Raw genomic sequence first — 23015 nt, 5'->3', positions numbered from 1 at the left:
TTGGTTTACTAGGACTACGTATTGGACATGGACACCGGATGAAGGTTTGAAATATCATCCAACAGGTACACCACCACAGTATAGAAGTTCATATGATGAAATATTGATGAATAGAAATGTATAAAATTATAAATTTATTTTTGATTAAATGGATTTAAATTCTGAAGAATTAGCGGGAGTATATAATACATACGTAGATGATATGATTAATGAAGCATTGAGTGATAATAGAAATGCTCTATCTAAGGAAAAATTAATGAAAATTCCATATTCTGAATGTTACTTAAATTCAATCACTGCAGCAATTGGTAAACAAAATAAAGGTAAAACATTAACGATATTAAAACAAATTATCATTATTGCTAACACTTCCCCCATTCACATGTGTTAATTTATATCAACCGTTCAGGTTCACCTTCAGATGATACATTTGAATCTTTAAAGCATTTAATCAAAATTCCAATTATTTATTTATCACAAGAAGAAGCAGAAGATTATTTAAAAAACTTTTTAATGTATAAAGAATTATATAATACAATCAAGAAGCAAGGATTAGAGGATAAAATTATTGATAAACAACGGGATGAATTATTTGAAACACTTTCTATTTCAAATTTTGATAGAGAATTTTTGCATTCACTCATTTTTCTAGATGATGCGGTGAAATCAAAACTAATAACAAATGAGAAATCATATTTTAATCAGTTATTAACTCAATGTCGACACATTCAGTGTTCATTCTTCATGGCTGTTCAATACTTCAAAGCATTAAGCACAAACATTAAATCAAATCTATCAACCTTTTCATTTTCAGTGGTTTTAGTCGTCAACAGTTGAACGTTATGCTTTATCAAGTGAATTTACCAATGAGCATTAATGAACTTTACACACAATATCAGCAATTAGGTGAACATGGAAAAATAATAGTTGATTTAAATAAAGGAGTGTTAAATTTGATTAACTTTTTATAATTAATTTTTATTTTTTATTTATAATTAAACATGACAGAAATAGCAAATCTTCTACAGGTTCCATTAAAACAAGGGACAAACAAAAAGGGTGCATATAATAGAACTATGAAAGTTCCAGACGGAATGAAAGAATTAGTCCATATTGTTGCTGGTCTTCAAAAGATGTTAAACAAATGAGAAACGTTTTAACATTACCAGAAGCTCAAGCATATGCCAAACGTCATGGTCCAAATTGGGAAGCACACGAAGCAGACATTACAGGTCCAAATGGAAAACCTGATGGTATAAATGAAGTTTTCGTTACTGATGGTCAAGGTAATATTAAAGTCATAAATGGTTACAAATTAACTGTATCTGATTATCCTAAACGTAAAGCATATAATGAATGTTATCCTATGCAATTTGATGAAAATGGAAAAGCTGTTAAACAATACATTGGAGAAGGTGAACATGGTCCAATTAATTCATACCGTCATAATCCATATTCTTATTTCAATGAAGAATTAAACGCTATTGAAGAGGGACCGGATGGATTACCACGATATGTTAATCAGTTTGATGGTCAATATGCAAATTTGAGACCTGAAATTCCAGCTAAGAAATTCTTTAAAGTTGCTTTATTCGATCCAGTGTTCAATGAACAGAAAGAAGCAATGAAAGCAGAATTTAAACCAATTCAAGTGGCAAGAATTTCTTCATCTTCACTTTCAGAAGCGTTCAAGGAATTGATAAAGAAACCACTTTATTCTCAACAAGGTTATAACTTTGATTTAATTAAAGAAAGTGATAGACGTAAATTAGAAAAATCAGATGGTTTTAAGAATGCATGTAATGAAATGATTAAAGATATTGTAAATGATAAAATAAGACTGGAAGAAACTCAAAGCAATATCAATAACATAATTGGTGCAGTTACAAAGAAAGTATAAGCAAACAATGATGAACCTTGGGATATTACCGTAACAACTAAATAAAACTTTAAATATATTTTTCTTTTTTTATTCAATTATAAATGAGAAGACGTTTCACAAGTCAAAAGAACACTAACGCAAAAGCAGAGATTACGGTTGGTTATAACGTAAATGATGATAAATCACGAATTATTCAAAATGTTAAAGTTAATGTTAGCCCTGAATTAACAAGGTCAGCAACTCAACCAAATTTATTAACTCGTGACTTACCGAAAAGAGAATGAGAGAATGAAGAAAACCATGAGAATGGAGACCCAATCATTTTATCTGAACCCGGTAAAGAACCTGTTGAAATTCCCACTTATCCAACATACCCCCCACCTCTTTCATCAAACATCGAGAACCCAGGAATCTACGATTACAGTCGCAATGCGCCATATAAAATAGACATTAATTCTGAATTAATGAAAATTTACCGTGATATAATAACTGATAATTATGATTCAATAATAAATTTAATTGATCAATCCGGTTTAATTATTTTACCTTATGAATCATTAATTCACATTATCGCCATTCTTTGTGATGTTCAAGATTCAGACGTTAAGATTCAATTTTTCATAGATGATGAGGTTTCATGCTGCGGAACAGTTGCAAAAATAAATCCTATAAAGGATATTAGCACAATTAAGATATCAAAGAACGGAACAACAACTGAACTTCATTTAACTTATAATGATATTTATAATAAAATAGTTGATGAATATAAAATATCACTTGAAAAATTCTTTGTTAAGGCTATTTAATATTCAAGCATTAACATTATTGAATAATAATCCTTTGAATCATAATCAATAATAATTGACCTTTCACCAGTTTCTATCGTTTGTTTTATTTCTTTTTGTTCCCCACTATCTGGATCGGTCATTGTAATTGTTTTTGTTATAGTATCAGCTTTATCTTTAACTTCAATCTTTTTTCCATCGGGATATTTAAACCAAAATTCCAAAAATTCGATATTGTCAATCTGTTCATATTTTAATCTATCAATTGCATTTTTAATACCATCTGAAAATTTTATGAAATGGTCATTATATGGGTTTGATTGAACTAAATTTGAATGAAGTGAAATATAACCCGATGATGAATATGACATTGACTCATATTTTCTGAAAACACTAAAATTTATAACATGAATGAATTTCTTATTCGTTGAATTTATGAATTCTTGAGGTAATCTTATTCTAGTTTTATTTATCACTGGAAAATAACGCTTTACCATATTTTTAATCGTAATAAAAATGTCAATTATCAATATTATTTCGAATAATAACTGTGAATTAAATTTAACAGTTAGCGGAATTTATAATGTTACTCTCGTTTCTGTGAGTGGTAAATTTAATCCCATTCTTTTAGACCCTTCAGATTATATATCATTTATTAAAGATGACCTTGAAAAAACGTATGATATGTATATAAATAATGTGATAACGAAATGGGATATTAACATGATTTTAAGTTATTTAAATGAATCATTTATCGTATGGTATGAAGAAAATTTTAAATCAAAACCTGATAAACTTTTTGAACTTGATGAAATAAATAACCTTATTAAATTTCCGCTGAAAATTAAATTTTGTACTCCTCATCTTCGTTCATTGTTGGGGATATTAAATTTTGAAAAAGATGTTGGGGATGTTTTGTATTCTGACACTGGTTCCAATTTCATTTTAATCAAATGTGATAAAGTTAATACCCCAATGAGATTTTCACATCAAACATTAGACCCTAACTCTTACCCATCAATACAAAACATTTTATCCATCAACTTAAACACATTTTCTTTATCATATCCGTTTCAATTATCCGGGAATTCATTTATTCTTCATTCAAAAGATTTATCAAATATTAAATTTAGAATAACTGACCTATTTGATTGTGATTTAGAATTTATGAATGAAATATTATGGCAATTTCAAATAGAAAAAATAGCTGATGAGATAACAGATTAAATATTTATTTTTAAATCATAATAAATGATTAAACAACAGCAACCACAGCAACTTAAGGCACAGACCATTACTTACGCCACATATGCATATAATTCAAAGACGGCACAACAAACACAAAGGTTGAAATATGGAGATTTGGAGATAGTATTGAAAAATGACCATTTCGAATTCGTTTGCAAAGGTGGTGCAGTGATATCAAATATAAAAGAAATTTTATTTATGAATTCAAAAATTAAAGGAATAACGGATGATATAACATCAATTCCACCAGAAGAACAAAGATATTACGCATTAAATGCATTTCCTAAAGTTTTGAAGATTGGAAGATTTAATTTAAATGAGGAATTCATAAAAGGTTTCCTAAATGACATAATGAAGAAAGCAGATAAGGAATACGTGGATAGTGAGTTAGAGGAGAAAGCAGATAAGGGACTTGTGGATAGTGAATTAATGAAGAAGGCAGATAAGGAATATGTTAATGAAAAAGATAATGAAATTATAGAAAGGGTTGAATGGTATCATGAACGGACATCGAAGATTCTTAAAACTAAAGCTGATACAGGATGGGTTTCAGGATGTTTAGACCTTAAAGCAGATAAAACTTATGTTAACAATGAGTTAATGAAGAAAGCGGATAAAACATATGTGGATAGTGAGTTAAATAAGAAAGCTAATATATCATTTGTTAATGAAGAAATAAAACAATCAGAGGTCTATTTTACTCCACCATTTTTAAATTTTATGAAATCATCAGATAAAACCTTTGATATAGATTCTTTTGAATGGATATGTTTCGATGGAGTGACCATGTATTTATTTTATACAGCTGGAGTGCTTTATTATTTTAAAACAAATGATTTTCAAAACTATGAATCATTTACTCCATCTGTTTTGAATCCTGATACACGAAAGCCAATCATTAATCCAAGAATTTTATATGTTGAATATAATAACGGTAAATTTATGGAATGATAACGGTTGAAGATGATTTTTGCCCTTGTTATTCATTCGATTGTATCCAATGGTTCAAATGTAATTTAAATCAAGATGCTAAATTTAAATTTCCAAATAATCCTATTAGATGCGTTAATAATAAATGGGTACTAATTTATGAAGTCAATCAAATTTTCATTAGTGAGGATGGGATAAATTATTATATGTTTAGTATGATGTCATCAGATTTGAAAATTGATTATACAAGTAAGTGGTATTGCTTTAACAACATGTATTTTATCCTACAAAATGATAAAATTTATAGATCATCTTCAATACCACAAGGTCAATTTGAACAAATTTTTCAAGCTGATGGAGACATTGAAGCTTTATGTTATGGATCAAATGTTTATGTTCTCGTTTCAGGTGAAATGGTCTATTCATATCCTGTAAGTTATAACAGACATATTTATTTATCACAGGATTTATCAAATTGGGAATTGGTTTATTCATTCACTCCAAAACTTACTCAAAATTATAGATTTACAAATTTATTTTATATTGATGGGTATTTCATTGCTTTAGGATGTGGTGATTTAGTAAATATCAGTAGTGATGGAAGAAACTGGTCTGAAATCACAAAATTTCAAGATGTTAGAAAAGCAATTTTCAAAAATAATACGTTAATATTGATAACAAGACCAGTTTTAAATACTCACCTAAATTCAATATTATATAATAAATTCAATATTCATAATGGATTAAATACAATTCTTGAGATGATTTACCCCATTGGTTCTATTTATACGTCAATGAATTCAACAAATCCAGCAACAGTTCTGGGTTTTGGTATGTGGGAACAAATAGTTGACAGGTTTTTGTATTGTGCAAACTCTTCAAAGGAAACAGGAGGAAGTAAAACGATTACAGGTGAAAATTTACCTGCACACAGTCACTACATAGATTTAAGTACATCTCAAGCGGGTTGGCATAAGCATAGATATTGGGATTGGTCAGCAATGACAAAAGGTAAAGGATATGATGTTAAAGACAACGTTAAGTTTGCCATAAATTGTTACTGGAGTGACACTCAGGGAGAAGGAAACCATACACATCGCGTTTCAGGATATACACAAACAACGGGACAAAGTAAAGATTACATGCCACCATTTATGACTGTATTCGCATGGTATAGAGTTCAATGAACGCTCGTCGACATAAGATTTTATAAATTGCACATTTGACGTAAATTCATTTCCCCAGTTATTCAATAATTAATTATTTTTGAAGAACTGAAGGTGTCACTATGTCACTCAGTGTCACTCGGTTAATTAACTTTTATGAAAAAATGAGACAACATGACATTTTGACAACATCACTGGAAATTTGATGCAACCCAAAAATAAAGTTAGTTTTAAAATTATTTTTATTTATTTTTTTATTTTGTATGTAAGAAAAGAAATGTCAGTCGAAGCAAAAACATTCACGAACAAATCAAATGGCGAAACATTCACGAAAGGCACTTATAACGATATTGAAGTCTTACGTAGAGACAAGGATGGTTACATTAATGCAACAAAGATGTGTCAGCAGTTTAGAAAAGACTTTAGAAAGTTGTTGGAAAATAAGTCCTGGGAAGAGTATTATAAGGCATTTTGTGAAGAATATAGCAACCGCCGGAATTCCGACGGTTGGTTTTTATACAAAATTCATGCGGGAATTCCTGATGAAATCAAACAGGTTAGAGGAACGTATGTAGACCCAAGACTTATAAACTATATAGCAATGTGGGCTTCTCCAAAATATTGCATAGCAGTTGGAAAAATTATGGACTCCATAGACAAGAAAGTTCATGAGAAATTAGATGAAGAAGAACTCGAAGATACAGTAGAGAATGCTAAACATTTGTTTGAAGAAGTTGGAAAAATGTGTGAAAAACAATTAGAACATGAACGTGAGATATGTTATGGTTGTAGAGATTCTCCATACGAACTAGACCAATGGGAACAAGAAGATTTAAAGAGAGAATTTAGAGAATATGAACTCGCTAAGATAGCATTAGAAACTGCAGAAAAGAAGTTAAAAGTTTGGGGTCGTTTTGTACAAAAATATTGTGAGTAAATGAACCATTTATTTTTGTCATAAACGACCAAAAATATATTTTATCGTTTATGGTTTCAGGTTATTCAATAATTAATTATTTTTGAAGAACTGAAGGTGTCACTATGTCACTCAGTGTCACTCGGTTAATTAACTTCTATGAAAAATGATGACAACATGACATTTTGACAACATCACTGGAAATATGTGTTATCGTTAATGTTTACGTTAATGGTTTAAGGTTATTCAATAATTAATTATTTTTGAATAACTGAAGGTGTCACTATGTCACTCAGTGTCACTATTTAACTTCTCTGAAAAAATGAGACAACATGACATTTAGACAACAGTCCTGGAAATTTGATGCAGCCCAAAAATAAAGTTAGTTTTAAAATTATTTTTATTTTTTATTCCTAGATAAATGACAGCAACAAACAACAACAGCAACTATATCGTTTCTGATGAAAAAGTTATTGATTCATTAGCTGAGGAATTAGTTGTGGCAGAAACTAAAACCCTCAACGAAAGAATTGGTGAAAACAAGATTGATTTACATAACTACCTCAAACACGATGGAGGAAGAGGAAGGAAAACTGGTATGGCTTTATTAGTAAATAAAATTCAAATTTAACGATTATAGATGTTGATATCAATAAATCATACAATGATGAACTTAAAGAAACAGTTAGAAAAGACATTTTATCAAAACTTTCGGATAAAGATGTTATCGTTAAAACCGCTTCAGGAGGTCTTCACATTTATTGTAACACTAATTTCTTCTATTCAACCTCGAACAGAATGATTAAATGCTATTCCTGCAATGATTACGATATTGATATAATGACTTCTATGGATGATTCAAAGCGTTCTTTAGTAGTTATGGCTGATTCAAGAGTTCGCAAGAATGCAACAGAACCAATCAAAACATACTCATTCATTCGTGGAAGTTACGACTCGACCATAACCAGAACAGTGAATGATATATTAAATGATTTGAATATTAAGGTAAGAGTTGAACAGAAGAACGAAGAAATAAAGACTATCATGAATGAAAACAAAGATGTAAACATTGACGATAAACTTGCCCAGAGCATAGTTGATGGTATTAGTGATTTTGAAGTACATAATGACGGTGGAAATATGAATTTAGAAAAAGAAGTTACATTATTCACACTGTTTCAAGCAATTAATTCGTTACCTAATCATTTAATTAATGAAGCATACGATAACGTTTATAACTTTGCAGCTTAACAGAAAATGCAAAAAGTAATTTTGAAAAAGCACGTAATAGATATGCACATTTAATGACTTCTCCATTTGTTTTAGTGAAGATTCTAAAACTATATCAAAAGGAATATTATGATGAATATGTTTTGCCTTTATTACGTAAGCCAAAAATAACATTTGATATCAAACTTGATGACTCGTTTTTGATAACAGATATTAGACGCAAGGCTGAAAATCATCAGTATAAAAACAGTTCTGAAGTAATTGAGGATTTATCACGTGTAATCCGTTTTGTAGATTGTGGAAATAAATATTTCATTCAAAAAGATTACAACATACACGACAAAATGAATCAAATATCATTCGTTCTTCAATCAAACATGAAAGAGTCACTCAAAATGATTAAATTATTTAAAGAAGAAGGTAAAACCATAACAGCATGGGATGTACTACTAAATCAATTGTCTTCATTAACCGTTAAGGGTGTTTGCTTTAAATCTGATTCTCCAGATGTTTTCTCAACGTTTCATGGTTATAAATACAACATTCTTGAAAAGCCTGATTACTCAAAAATTGAGATGTTTATGAATTTCATTAAAGAAGCCATTTGTGATAATAACGATGAAGTGTATAAATACCTTCTCGGCTGGATTGCATCAATGATTCAACATCCTGGAATCAAGAATGAAACAGCAATTATTTTGAAAGGACTTCAGGGAACAGGTAAAAACAGATTTACAGACATTATTTCTGAACTTCTCGCTGGTTATTCATGCAAAAACATTACCGAAATAGGTGAGCTAACGGGTAATTTCAATTCAGTAGTTGAGAATAAAATGTTTCTTGTACTTAATGAACTCAAGAATGTAGGTGAAGATAGACTCGCAAACTTCAACGCTTTGAAATCAATTATAACGGATAATGAGATTAGAATTAATGAAAAGAATCAACCCAGAAGAACAGCACAGAACGTTGCAAACTTCATTTTCGTAACTAACAACGTCTACCCTGTCAAAATTGAAGTTGGAGACAGAAGATACGTAGTTTTAAGGGTTAATGGTAAATTTAAGGGTCAATTTGATTACTTCAAGAATTTAATGGATTCATGCACAAAGGAATTTTATGATAACCTTTTAACATATTTTATGCAATATGACCTTTCATCATTTAATGTACGAATCATACCGATGACTGAAGCCAAACAAGATTTAATTGAATTATCAACAAATCCTTTAGATGTATGGATAAATACACATTATGATGAATTGTGTGCAGGTATGACATGTAAAAATGCTCTATTCTGCAAACCATCAGACATGAAAGACAAAAACTTTCAAATGAGCATTAAAGATAAATGTGATAAGAAACAGAGAAGAATAGATGGTAAACAAACATGGTGTTATGTTTTGAAAGAAGAAATGAAAGGATTATATAAACAGGTTGAACCAAACGATAATGAGGATTCATTTACTGACGATGAAATACCTGTAAATGAGCCGCTAAGCGGCGAGACCTGAAGGTCTAGCTTTATAAAGTATGATTTGAATTTATTTTTGCATTAATCCTGCTGTGTTGTCAAAATGTCATGTTGTCTCATTTTTTCAGAGAAGTTAAATAACCGAGTGACACATGGTGACATAGTGACACCTTCAGTTCTTCAAAAATAATTCATAAATGCCTTCCTCATTAATCCTGCTGTGTTGTCAAAATGTCATGTTGTCTCATTTTTTCAGAGAAGTTAAATAACCGAGTGACACATGGTGACATAGTGACACCTTCAGTTCTTCAAAAATAATTAATTATTGAATAACCTAAAAACATTAACGATAAAATAAGTGATAACAAATTTTTATTTTTATCATAAATGAATACCCCACAAGCTCAAAATTTACCACGAATCATAACAAGGGAGGAAATGATAAAAATGATGCAAGAACATGTTAAAAATAACAAACCACTAAAATTGAGAAAATGTGGTTATGCAGTAATGATGGAAAGAGAGATGTTGTCAAAGAGGAATAAAAATTAAATTTGGATTGAGTTTAAAAATTCATCTTTATTAAATTCATCTCTTCCAATCAATTTATTTATTCTATTAAATTCTTTTATTTTTGCTTCACTCAGTTTAATGATTGAACGATAAGTTTCTAATTTTTCGATTATTTCTTTATCGTTTTCAACCCCACCATTGCGACTTCTTTTTGTAATAGCATATTTTTGATTTAATTCTGTTTAGTTTCTTTTTATATTCATTGTCTGGACTCTTGACTGCTTTGTTGTCACTCATTTCTTACGAAATAAAAAAATTAAATATTATTTAAATATAATGGAGTAATAAAATAAATCGGAATTTCTATTAATTTATTGTTAACTTCAACTAATGCATTGCCGTTAATATATCTAACAAATTCAGCTATTGTGTCAAATCTTCGTCTTCTTTTTGTCATTGATTTATCAGTTTTTCCATAATCGAGATGAATTAAAACTTTATTTCCTTGTTTAAAATTCATGAGCCCCGAATTAATTTGTTCACGTTTAACATCATTTAACCTTTCCATTTGCTTTCTAATATATTCCCATTCTTTTGAAATATCATTTTTCATTTCCACTGGTTTCATGTTTATAGTTCTATGCCATGTATTATTGTAATAATATACTAACTGCTGTATGATGGAGTCATGATTTCCATCCCAGTATATCTGACCGTTAACCCCTAACGCATCTCTAAGAGTTCTCATTACCATCAACTATTTTATTATGAAACGTATATGGAGAGGATGAAAAGTAAAAATTAATTTGTGGGAAATAATGAGCCATAGCTGCCTGAAATCCTTTATCACCATCACCCCTTATATTATCTACTCTTTCATGATCTAGTAAGTATTGTATAGCTCTTCTTGTTTCCTGTTCTGTTTTCCCTTTCACCGGAATGCAATATAAATATCTAGTGTTAATGTTAATGGCAAATAAATAAGTAACGTTTCCTTTTGAATATTCCAGATGATCGATTTCGTATGAATATGGATATAGTGCAAATGAAGGGCGACTAAATTTTTCCTTTAACGGTTGAATTTTTGGGTCAATTGGTTTATTTAATATCTTGAAATCCTTTTTAAAATCTTTTTGCTTCTTTAATGTTTGAAATGGATATAATAAAGTGAATGATGAAGGATTAACTGAAGGAGGAGGTACTACTGTTTGGAGGTTTTGGTGTTGTAAGTGGTTTAATTTTATCTGCTTTGATTTTGGATTTCATTCCCCTTCATTAATTCTGGATGTATTCTATTCATTTGTTTTAAATATGCTGTATATAAAGGTTTGATATACTTTCCCGCTTCGAGTTTATGTTGAAGGATGAATTCCAAAAGTTGATCTTCATTTAAAAGTCGGGCTGAATATGGTTTAACTAATGAATCATAAATTAAAGCTTGTGCATCATTTATGGTCTGAAGGACCTGGGTGTTTTGTACCATTTGTTTTTGTTCCTTTGGCTTTTGCGGCTCGGGATTATATAATTTATATAATTCATCAATATCTTCTTCTGTTAATACTTTATTTTTGAAATCTTTCAACTGTTTAAGCTGTGATTTAGTTTTTCCCTTTGTATATTCATTATTTTTAATTTTGTCTTTAATTTCAGAAATTATTTTATCATGATATTTCAAAATTTCATTTTTATAATACGAATAATAATAATCCATATCATCACCCGTTATATTTTTATTATATTTTTGGAGATATGCTTTTAAATCATAATAATCAAGAAAATTTTGATTAAATACTAAATCATCAATTAAAATTTTTAAATCTGTGTTATCCATTTATATAAAAATAAAATAAATGTTTTAAGGGTGCCCACCTCTTTGAATCATAGTACAAAACCATTATTAACGGTTCCTTTTGTCTCTTCTGTGGCATTTCATTAAATAAATGGCATACAACATCCATTTTCACAACATACAGCCTTAGTGTGTGCTCCTGTTAATGCAGTCTTACCAATTGTTAAGCGAGTCATTGACCCGTTTTTAAGTTGTAAATTAATATTCTGACCATCAAATATCACTTTATCATTTATTATATCCAAATAATTTTTAGGTGTTAATTGTTTATTTTGTCGTAAACTAACACCTTTCATTTTTTGTGCAATCTTTTTAAAATCACTTCCATCAATTGAACCGTTGAATGAAGTATAACACTTAGGGCATAAAGCAACCATGTTATCACCTTGTTTCTCAATTGCTAAACCCAATAACTTCTTCTCATGTGCTTTTTCTTCAGCTTTATTCTTTAATTTAGGTTTAAATTTCTCATCAAAACAGAAGAAATCAAAAGGTGCGAATTTGTAAATGTTTTTATCATAAAATTGTTTATCGGTTACAATTGCTTGAAATGCTTGAGTGTTAGGAAGACTTGGATCGCCAGCAATAGCCCAATAAGATGAATCAGTATCACCTTCAATGAAATGAAAACGATTAACATCCATGCATTTATACATAAAATCATAAATGAAAACCAAATACCAGTATTTAGCATTATCTAAAGTGAAGAATGCCTCTTGTAAACATGTATCACATCTATAAAATCTATCTTTAAGCATCACTTGATACGTATCTTCACCTATTTCTCTTATGTTTTTAAACTTATTTGACATACATGCAACGCGTGCCTTCTGTGCATTCATTATTTTAGTCTTTGCGTAATTTTGTGTATTCATTGCATCGTAACCATATGATCCATTAAGTGAAATCTTGCAAAATAAACTTTTTCCTTTATTTCCTTCTAATTCAGCCTTTTGTCTTTCGTTCATAAATTCGTTCGCAAATTCATTAAAACAAGTATTTTTCGTAAATGTTAAAATTGATTGAATGTCATCAATGATAAAATGAAATCTGTCTATTAGATACCAAAGATAATAAGAAGAAAATGGTTGATATTGGTTGTGTGTTGATGCTAACTGAGTTAATTTCTCTGTTTCTGGTCAACTGGTAGATTGTTTGATTTCATGTAATTATACATAAAACTGCCAATTGTTTTTTCATCTGTGATAATCTAAGTTTCTTATTATCGGTAAAAGTTTATGTAATCATTAATGTATGTTTTCATCAATGTGACCCTTTACTTCAGCCACGATAAGTTATTTTCTTTCTAATAATTCCCAGTGCTTTGCTTTCTTTGTTGCTGTATCACAAATGATACACCATTCAATCTTCCCGGCATATACATTTTATGGTCAGTATATTGAATGAAATCATGAGGATTAGATGAAAATGATGAAGGAATAAATGAATTAAAGTCAACTCCAACAAATGAGTCATAATGTTGGTGGTGTCCTCATTTGATACAGTTTTAGTTTCTGGATTATATGAAAGTTTATTAATGTGCGTGATTCCTTTAAGATTAACACGATGTTGAACATTTGATAGACCACCAGTAATTCCATTACGGAGAATGTGATAAGCTTCAACTGAATCTAAAGTCATTGGTAAATTATTTTTTAATGTATAATTTCTTAAATTGATTCTTAAACGTTGAACATCCTCATCTTTATTTGATTTTACGACATTGCAATAACAACACATTAACTGACAATTTTCTTTGGTATGTGGTTTTTCATTATCGATTCTATCTAATGTTGGTTATTTGCATATGTAAACGCTTTACCACACATTTGCATTTAGATGAAAGGATTAAATCGTGATAGTATTGAAAATCATCCATTGAAACATTATTTTTAGTATCTCTTTCTGCTTTTTCATCTTGTTTCTTATATGATTCAATTTTATATTTCCAATACTTTTTCGTTAATTCAAAACTTGATTCCACATTTTCTTCTTCTGGATATTTTTCGTTAGGATTAAAGTCTTTATATGCTAAAGCGTAACGAATCATTGATGCATTCGATGATAAAGAAAGATTATGAAGCATGTCAATTTTATAAACAAATGTTTCTTCAATAATTTTATCAATTGGGTCAATCATAATTTCAACATCTTTATTGCAATAATGAATAAAATATTCTAATCTATTCTTAAAATTTTTAGCATCATTGAGATATATTTGATAATCACTATCTGATATAGTTTCTTGAGTTAATGCTGAATAAAATGAATCTTTCGTGAATGGTTCCTCTTTATTATAATTCTTCTTCGTAATTTTCCCACGTGATGAATTGATAAGGGAAAAAGGATTTAACACGTGATTTATTGTTTCCGAAATCTCGAGTGAATTGGTCTAATGTCCCACCCGCTATATAATTTCTGATGTCAATAAATCTCAATTCATATGGAACGTTTGTTTTCTTTACAATGATTTGCTTAAATTGAAGATGAACCCAGCAATTTATTTTCCATTTTGCAGTGTTTAAATCACAGAATTAAATTTAAATCAACTTTCCGAATTAAAACCTATGATATTCACTTTATTGAATTCTCATCTAGAAGTTCTTTAAATACTTCCTTCTTTTTTCATTTAATGTTTGTGACTTCATTAATTCTTCATATTGTTCATATATTGATTTAGCAACTAATGAACAAAAATAAAAATTCAATCCAATCAGAAATAAAAGAATCACTTGAAGTTAAGCAAAAATTCCTCGTAAATGTTTTATCTCGGTCTACGACCTCGCCGCTTTGCGGCTTTATTTTGACAGTTGATGATACCATATAATGGTTTTAAGTAAGCATTCAAAGTTGCACATTCAGAAAGTTGAAGTTCTTCTTTAGTCTCTAATGTTTCGAAGTCAAAAGTAATATAATATCTTGTTGGTTTATAATATTCCTGCAAATTATGTGCTAATAGCCATTGATATATCTTCTGTTTCGTGATATGTGGTGCATATGGTTGTTGTGTGTTTTGCAATTGAACGTCTTGAATTAATCTTCCATTATTTTCTTTACATTTCTCACAATGTTTTAAAAATCTTCTTTGGTTTTTCCTTTCTGGATCATCACGGATAGAATATACTTCTTCTTTGCAAAAGGGGCAAACTTTATATCCTGTGAGTGCTTCAATGTCTGTTATTCTATCAGCGTGAAGTTTTCCACATGGACTCTGTGTTAATAAAATATTTACTGTTTCAAATTCTGGATCTATCATTATTGAATCCACTAATGGAAAGTCTACCTTGTTAATGTCTACGTCTTCTGGTTGAGGGTCACAATAATAAAAATCAATATTAACGTTTAACATTCTTGCTAACCTCTCACTTTCTGATGAAATGTCAAACCCTTCATATGCATCTATTGCTTCGTTTAAATAACTTCTACGAGTTTTAGGATTAACACCATCAGGAATGTTATAGAAGCGTTTAAATAACCTTCTACCTTCGGCTCTTATTTGATTATCATTCATTTTAGCTGTTCCATTTTTGTTCATTTATGTAAGAATAAAAATTAAAAAATAAATAAAAATAAAGTTTATTTTTTTTAAAGTCCAGGGCTAAAGTCCATAAAATGAATTAAGAACACATAAATTTTTATCATCTGCGACGTGACGAATACATTTTAATTTACTCAAGAATGCGTACCCTGATACATTAAATCTAATTCCTGTCTTATTTAATTTCACAACTTTGAAAAGGAATGTATGAATAGCTATAAAATGATGAGATGATGTTTTATGGGTTGCTTCCATTTTTTCTGAAATAAATGAATAAATATAATGCTTATAAGTTTTCATATCTTTTATGTTCTTAATAACGAATGGTATAGACCTTTCCACTTCGTCTTCCTTCGGTGCTGTTCTTTCATATGAAACATTATTGGTATCTTCAATAATGAAACCACAATCACATAAAATTTTATATGTACCAATTGTTTCTTTTGATATTTTATCTAACAATCAAAAACTTTATCAACACCCGTGCATTTATTTAAATAATAATTTGTGTAAATATCATGGTCTTCTTTCTTAATCGTATTTGTTGCATATGTTACATTTTTCAATGCTTTTTTGAATTTTTCAGAATCAAGAGGAGGTGAAAGTAATATACAGGGTATTCTTCATCGTCAATAAACTGAAGCTTATGTTTATGAATAAATTTTGTGCCTTCTTCTGAAAGTGTTTCGTCAATATCACCATCTAATAAATTTTTAGTAGATTCCAAAAAGTAATTTTTATATCTTTCTTCATGAGATTTCTGAACTTCTGATTCTGAAGCTGGGATATTCATTAAACCCTCTACTTCATTCTCATTATATTTTTCAACTTCTCTTAATTCCTTAATTTTTTCATCTATTTCATCTCTTATTTTTTCCAGTCTTTCAATTTCATCATATTCATCATCTTTAATCCGTTCTTCATAATATTCAGGGAAAACATCAGGTTCTTTAGGTTTTTCTTCTTCAGATGTGGGATATAAGAAATTTATAACATCATCTTTATTCATTTTTCCATCATAATCAAACTCATTTAAAAACTCTGCGAATTTTTTACAATTTCTTAAATAATATTTATCAACTTCATAACCCGCCTCCTCTAATATATCCTTTATTTCCTCATTTGTGAATCCCATTTTTTTAACATTGTTAGTTGTGACACTCATTTATCATTAAATAAAAAAATAAATTATTCAAAAAATGTAAGACATGAATTTTTAAAATTTATTTTTCATTCATGAAAATAATTATTTCTAATTTCTTTTACTCTCTCGTACATACTAGATTTAAAGAATTCAGAACTTTTACCATAATCTCCTAAATGTTTTCTTATCCCTAACGTGTGCCAGTTATTATATGAAACTGAATAAACTTTATCTTTATCTTTACACCTTTCATCACTTCCAATATATTTATATTTCAATTTTGATTTAGCATTTTCATATTCATTAACGTTTAATAATTCACAGTCTTCCTTTTTAAATAAATGTTTTATGTATTCAGGATTTAATACTCTACGTTTATATGCTCCTAACTTAGTTCTAAAGGTTTTTCTACAAAATTTAGGAATTCCATCCTCTTTAATGTCATCAATGATTTCCATTTCATTATTTTCAATTTCTTCTTCTCGTTTATGAGGTCTTTGATTATGACTCCATTGATTCCATGAAATTAAATATTCTTTATCATTATATTTATACCTCATTAGCTTATTTTGGCTTTCATATTCATTTAATAATTCACAATCTTCATTTTTAAATTGAAGTTTAACCCATTCAGGATTTAAACAATGTTTAATTAATCGCGGAATATCTGACATCATCTATATATAGCTTCTTTTATAAAAGATAAAAAAATAAATTATTTTAAAATTAATGTTAATTTTTTAATGATTTATAAATAAATATATTTTAATGCATCGTCTATATATAGATGTAACAAAAAAAGTCACTAAACCCTTCCACATATACTACTTTTCTGCGAAATTTGAGCCTAGAAGGTTCAAATTTCGCAGTCAATCCAAAATTAAATAGGCGTGTTATAATGCTCATATGTTCTTATTGTTCCTAAAAAATTGCATATTTTTTTGAATTCTTTTTTATATATAAAGTTTATTGGAAATCAAATTTACTCATTATACAATAAACTTTATTTGCACTTTAAAATGGATGGATATAGAATTTTTTAAATTCTCATGAAAGAATTCATAATATTGAGGATGATTATTGTAGCTAAATGTTCTCAAAATCAACAGAATCGATCTTACACTATACGAAATTATTCAAAATTATGATACATTTTGAAATTATATACCAAATAGCAATGTTATTCTTATTTCGTATAGTGTAAGATCATATGACTGTGCAATGTTAATCTTATTTCGTATAGTGTAAGATCATATGGCAGTATTTATAGTGATGAAAATTGAAATACATTAAATTTATTGAGTTAGCTTTGCCGGATGATTTGGTATTCATTGTAATATAACTAATAACAGCAGATATAAGCTGTTGATGGAATAGAATTTAAGCATTATAATATTCGAATTAATAAAGGTTTAGACTAAACATTTGGAGTAAAAATTTCTATCCTCATTAAAATTCCATTATTTACGCACTTCTATCTCCCTATTTAATTAATATAAGAAGAAATATCCATAACTGCACATCTCGTCGAACAAAGTTATTTTTTAGCGGATTTAGGGATCTTTATCTTGCTATACGAAGAGCTTAAGAGGAAACAATCTATACCAATATACATCTACATAGACTGGTGTGCATTGCCAATATATTTTCATTAAATGAAATCAATGATATATCTTTATAAAAAAGAATTTTGAAAATTTGTTCACATGGAGGTTTAATCTTAAGATTAAATATGATAAAAATTAAAAATACAATCTATAAGTTTTTAATCGTAAGTAGTTTCAAAGACACCAGTAAATAAATTATCAATCAAAGCGTTAACCTTTTCCTTGTTCAAGTAAAGTGGGATCATTGAATCCAGACCGATGTTATCAGTCTTCATGTCCTCGGCGTAGTAAAGAGGAGGATCGACTTTTCCAAATCCTCCGAAAAACGTCAAAAATGTTGCAGAAGCACCAGAACCTGTCAAAATAATGAAAATACTCTGGCCGAAACGCAGAAAATCAGTTCTTTCAATAACTTCGCCTGAAATAACGTTGTACCACATTTCTTTGCAGACATCAGCTGGACTGAACTTCGGCGGTGCGTAGAGCTTTAAGTATTCGTTTGGTAAATTGAATTCGAATGGTTTTGGCTCATCTTCTTTCGTAAATGAAGTATTAAAAATTTTATTGACTTCTTCAAAGGAAATTTGGTGCTTTCTACCGAATATTAAGTTGTCAAATACAAGCACGCGTCTGAAGAATGTTAAATTGGTACTATTAATCATTTTGGCGACATCAATAATTTTATCTGCCGGATTTTCATCGCAATTAGCCAAAGCGCTAACGAAATCCAAGAATTCATCTTTGTCTTCAGGCTTTCCACCCGTTAATTTATGAACTCTCATGAAATAGAAAGCAGCTCTGTTTAATTCGATTGTATCAGTCAAATCGTACATCTTTACAGGTGATCTGAGTCTTATCTCTACTTGCTTGATGTTATTGGCCGTTAATGATGGAAGAATTTCTGAAATTTTTGTATCATCTTCGGAAACTGGGGAATATTCGAATGACCAGTCATTAGGGATCTTCAATATTGGTAGTAGTCTGTTATACATCTTCCTATCAAGTGGGCAAACCGCATTATGTTCGTCAGGAACGCATTTTCTGTGAATCGCGTGTCTGCAGCCGTAAAAAATCTTTCCTTCTGTTTCTCCGATCCATCTCAAGATAGATGATTGTGTCACATATAACATGTAGCATAAGTCATTCGATTGCTGGCAAACAGCACAGACTTTTTCATCTTCACAACCGTCGCTATCGTCGCTATCGTCGTCCGAAAAGTTATCGATAAAGTTTGCTTGTTCTGTTTTCATCTGCGATAATATCTTTGCACGCATTGCGGCTGCTTTCGCCTTATCAACTTTGTTGTCAGAATTTTGAGAGGCCTTTGAATTTTCGCCAATCATACTCACAATTTTTTGACATGGAGTTTCTACTTGTTTCAATAGGTTTATAATGGACTCTGTTGTTCCCTTGTACTGGATATTCATCTTCATCATCTGTTTAAGGGATTCCGGAGCTTTTTGAGTAAGTTCTTTGAGGTTATCCGCAGAAAATCCTTCTGATTCAGGGAAATCAATTCCGTTTTCAGTGATATACTCTCCAATGATCGTATTAACAAAATGGATCGAAGACGGGTGAACGTTATTCAGTTTGTGGACAGTTGAATAAAGAATATCGAAAACGACTGCGTTGATGAACTTCGTATTTACAAAATCCAATACCCTCGCTGGCATATCCTTAACGCGTGGATATGGAATGAATTCGTTCTTGTTTTTGTTGATAAAATACTGAATTGAGCTGAAAAGTGTTCCAGAGTTTTCGTAAGGAGCGTACGGAGAGACCATGTGTGTGTCTTCCAAATGGGACCTTGCAAATCCTCTGTTGCTAACAATTTCTACTTTTCCTTGCAATTTCTTAATTTCTGCGACAACATCGACTTCATCTGGGTAAATGTAGCGGAGATCGGATGTTGGTACATCATTCTCTGATAAATACGCGCCAAGATAAAGGTTTCGCCACTCAATTACGTTTTTTGAGTAAAATTCGTTCCATGTCGTCAAGCTAATGATGAATTGAAGGAAGTAGAAACGTGCTAAGCCGATATTTTCGTTATCTTCATCGAAAATTCCAAACGATTTCGCGATAAATTCGACAAGATCGTTTTTGTCGTCAGAACAGCTAAATAAAGCTTGCAGAGCACCGAATTTCATGATAAGGAGTTCAGGCATAGATATTAATTGCTTCAAAAGGTTATGAACACCTTTATCATTTCGGACAAATAATTTCATTATGTAACCACGGATCGCAGTGAACAATCTGAGCGGTAGATAGGTCATATTCTTGATAAACAACTGTTTTTCGACGTTATTTTGAGAGCAGAACTCATCAATAATTTTTCTTCCGTTTTCTTTGACGAACAAACCAATTAAAACGAATGGGAACACTCCGGATGTGAATGTGAAGTCATTCGCAAACAGAGATTTCGATAAAACCTCTTCCGGATAATAAATTTCGGATTTTTTAAGTTCATTATAGAAAACAGTGATTGCTTCCACGGGATTCCTGGCTCCCTTCATCGATTCTGCAATTTCTTCGTAGAAAATTGAAAGATCTTTGTTACAAATTTGATATAAATCGAAATCATCAACTTTTTCACCGAATTCCTTATGAATTTGGCCATGAAGTAGCATATTTACCGAAGAAGCAAGAACTTTACAGGTAAAATCTGCAGCATCTTCAGCTAATTTCTCTGTTTCGTAAAGAGATTTCGGAATATCGGTAGAAAAGGACAACCATGAAAAGAGGCCAAGTTCGGCTTCTTTATCGTAAGTTAAATTTCCGAAAAGTTTGAAAATGAAATCGTAAAACTCGATTCCGAAGTTTTTAGGGTTAAATACGCCATGGGAAATGACAGAACGGAAGGAATCAATGTCAGCCATAATGTAGTTTGATGATATAATCTCCTGGTAGCCTGGACATGGTTCGGAATACTGACTAATGAAAAATTTTGGTAATAATTCGAGATAAACTGGAAGAATGTGATCAATAAAGACGTCGTCGTATATAAATATCGAAAAGAGGTTCGTGTAAGTAGATACGGCCCAAGATGGCGAATTAAGCAAAATATTGAAGAAATCTGTTAATTTTACGTTTGCGATGAAGCTGAGATTGAAAAGTCGAACAATTGGGTTGCCAGCTTTGCAGAGCTTGTTAATCCATTCGAATAAAAAGCCGAAATCCATCGGATAATCAAAATCGCATTTTTGAAGTAGTTGATCGAATCCTTCTTGTAGCTTTGTTCTAACATTCTCATCCAGAACATTTGGATCGAAGTTATCGGCATCTTTGTGCTCTGGACAGAAACATTCTGGATTAAACAATTTTGAATTGCCGCAATCACAAAATGCACCCAATTGCATTTGTACACCACATCTGTGGCCTTCGTGGTTACCATTGAAAAAGCATTTTAAGCATAAACATGAATCTCTTCTTTTAAGACAATCCAAACAAAATCCGACGACATTTTTTGAATTTACAGAGAAGTCGCACCTATGCGGTACATGACTAGTTAAATCTTTTAAAAAATCATCAAAATTTGAAAATTTATCGCCCATTAAAGATTTTTCGAGATCTTCGATTATTGGAGTGAGTTCTATCGAGAATGGTATTACTTTTTCTTCTTCTTCATTCATATCTTCTTCATATAAATCATCAAAATCTTCTTCGAATTCCATAATTTTTTTTTAGTTGATACAGATTTTTTTGTCCTTGATTATTTTTGAAATTGTTTGGAAAAATTTGAAATGCTTATGAATAATGATTAAAATCAAGTGACATTAAATTTGCGAAATTTTTTTATTAATGGAAAATTGATTTAAAAATTTATATTTCATTCCTAATTTTCCGAATTTGAGTAAATATTTTGAAATTAGGGTTGTACAAACTGGCACGCCTGCTGGCACACCTTTTTTGGCCAGCTGGCACGATTTTTTTAAAAAACACATTAAAAAAGTCACTTTTTGCCCCATCTAATGAGATTTTTTTTTACAATTTTTTTCCCCTTATTTTTCAATTTAGATATGATTTTAAGCTCTCCAAATTGAAGTTTACCTGATGTTTCTTAGTTTTTATGATAATAAAATGTTGCAAAGTTGAGTTTGGATTCAATAAATTTAAGAAAATTTTATTTTACAATGAAATTATAAGAAAGGATGTTTTTATCCTATGTCAAAGAGAATACATTTGTAGATCCCGACTTTTGACATGGTTGAAAATTCCAAAAAAAAATTCAAAATTTAAAAAAAAATTAAAAAATATAAATTTCATGTTAAAAAATGATTTTTGAAATTTTTTTGGAAAAATAGAATGTCATATTTTTATGTTTTATTGCTATTTTTTACGAAATCAATAAAATATTTGTTAATTTGGCTGAGATTATAAATAAAATCTTTCTAAATCTTGCAATTGATTGCTAAAATCTGTTTTATGTATTAATTGGCATTGAGATTCGTTATAAAAGAATGCGAATTATTTTGTATGAGTAAACGTATTTTGTAAAATTTCAAATTCTCTTCTCTCATTACTTACCTTAGATCTCTCGGCTTTTAGCTCTCAGATTTCGCTCATAGAACTCAGGTTTTAGTTATGTACTCATAGATGTATCATTACTGCCCGCAGATCTCTCATTACTACCTTACTAACCAGATCTTAACTCTCATTACTACCTTACTAACCAGATCTTAACTCTCATTACTACCTTACTAACCAGATCTTAACTCTCATTACTACCTTAC

General features: G+C 29.9%; 6 protein-coding genes and 2 pseudogenes across 8 annotated transcripts, besides 1 other annotated feature; 6 read left to right on the top strand and 2 right to left on the bottom strand.

Moving 5' to 3' along the window:
- Positions 1-16666: part of a mobile genetic element that runs on past the window's edge.
- On the top strand, positions 2011-2688 carry TVAGG3_0423410 (annotated as a pseudogene). The gene has a single exon. A coding segment is annotated over exon 1 (678 nt).
- On the top strand, positions 3919-4782 carry TVAGG3_0423400 (uncharacterized protein; the record flags this gene model as incomplete). The annotated part of the gene is made up of 1 exon (XM_051233497.1): positions 3919-4782. A coding segment is annotated over one exon (864 nt), but the record flags the coding sequence as incomplete, so codon positions are not given.
- On the top strand, positions 5640-6032 carry TVAGG3_0423390 (phage tail repeat-like family; the record flags this gene model as incomplete). Its single annotated transcript, XM_001298376.1, has 1 exon — positions 5640-6032. The coding sequence occupies one exon, from the start codon at positions 5640-5642 to the stop codon at positions 6030-6032; it is 393 nt and encodes a 130-aa protein (XP_001298377.1).
- TVAGG3_0423380 (uncharacterized protein) lies at positions 6289-6948 on the top strand (the record flags this gene model as incomplete). Its single annotated transcript, XM_051233496.1, has 1 exon — positions 6289-6948. One exon carries the CDS (start codon positions 6289-6291, stop codon positions 6946-6948), a length of 660 nt encoding a protein of 219 aa, XP_051103226.1.
- Positions 7349-8414, top strand: TVAGG3_0423370 (annotated as a pseudogene). The gene has a single exon. A coding segment is annotated over exon 1 (1066 nt).
- Positions 9300-9671, top strand: TVAGG3_0423360 (uncharacterized protein; the record flags this gene model as incomplete). Its single annotated transcript, XM_051233495.1, has 1 exon — positions 9300-9671. One exon carries the CDS (start codon positions 9300-9302, stop codon positions 9669-9671), a length of 372 nt encoding a protein of 123 aa, XP_051103225.1.
- Positions 12077-12649, bottom strand: TVAGG3_0423350 (uncharacterized protein; the record flags this gene model as incomplete). The annotated part of the gene is made up of 1 exon (XM_051233494.1): positions 12077-12649. One exon carries the CDS (start codon positions 12647-12649, stop codon positions 12077-12079), a length of 573 nt encoding a protein of 190 aa, XP_051103224.1.
- A 1728-nt stretch (positions 16667-18394) lies between the features above and the next one.
- TVAGG3_0423330 (E3 ubiquitin-protein ligase ubr1 family) lies at positions 18395-21984 on the bottom strand (the record flags this gene model as incomplete). The annotated part of the gene is made up of 1 exon (XM_001301599.1): positions 18441-21956. The coding sequence occupies one exon, from the start codon at positions 21954-21956 to the stop codon at positions 18441-18443; it is 3516 nt and encodes a 1171-aa protein (XP_001301600.1).
- Between the last annotated feature and the right edge of the window lie 1031 nt (positions 21985-23015).

Source organism: Trichomonas vaginalis, chromosome V (genome assembly GCF_026262505.1).
Source record: "Trichomonas vaginalis G3 chromosome V, whole genome shotgun sequence".
Lineage (NCBI taxonomy): Eukaryota > Parabasalia > Trichomonadida > Trichomonadidae > Trichomonas > Trichomonas vaginalis.
The sequence above is the reverse complement of the archived record's forward strand: the minus strand, read 5'-3'. Positions and strand labels throughout refer to the sequence as shown.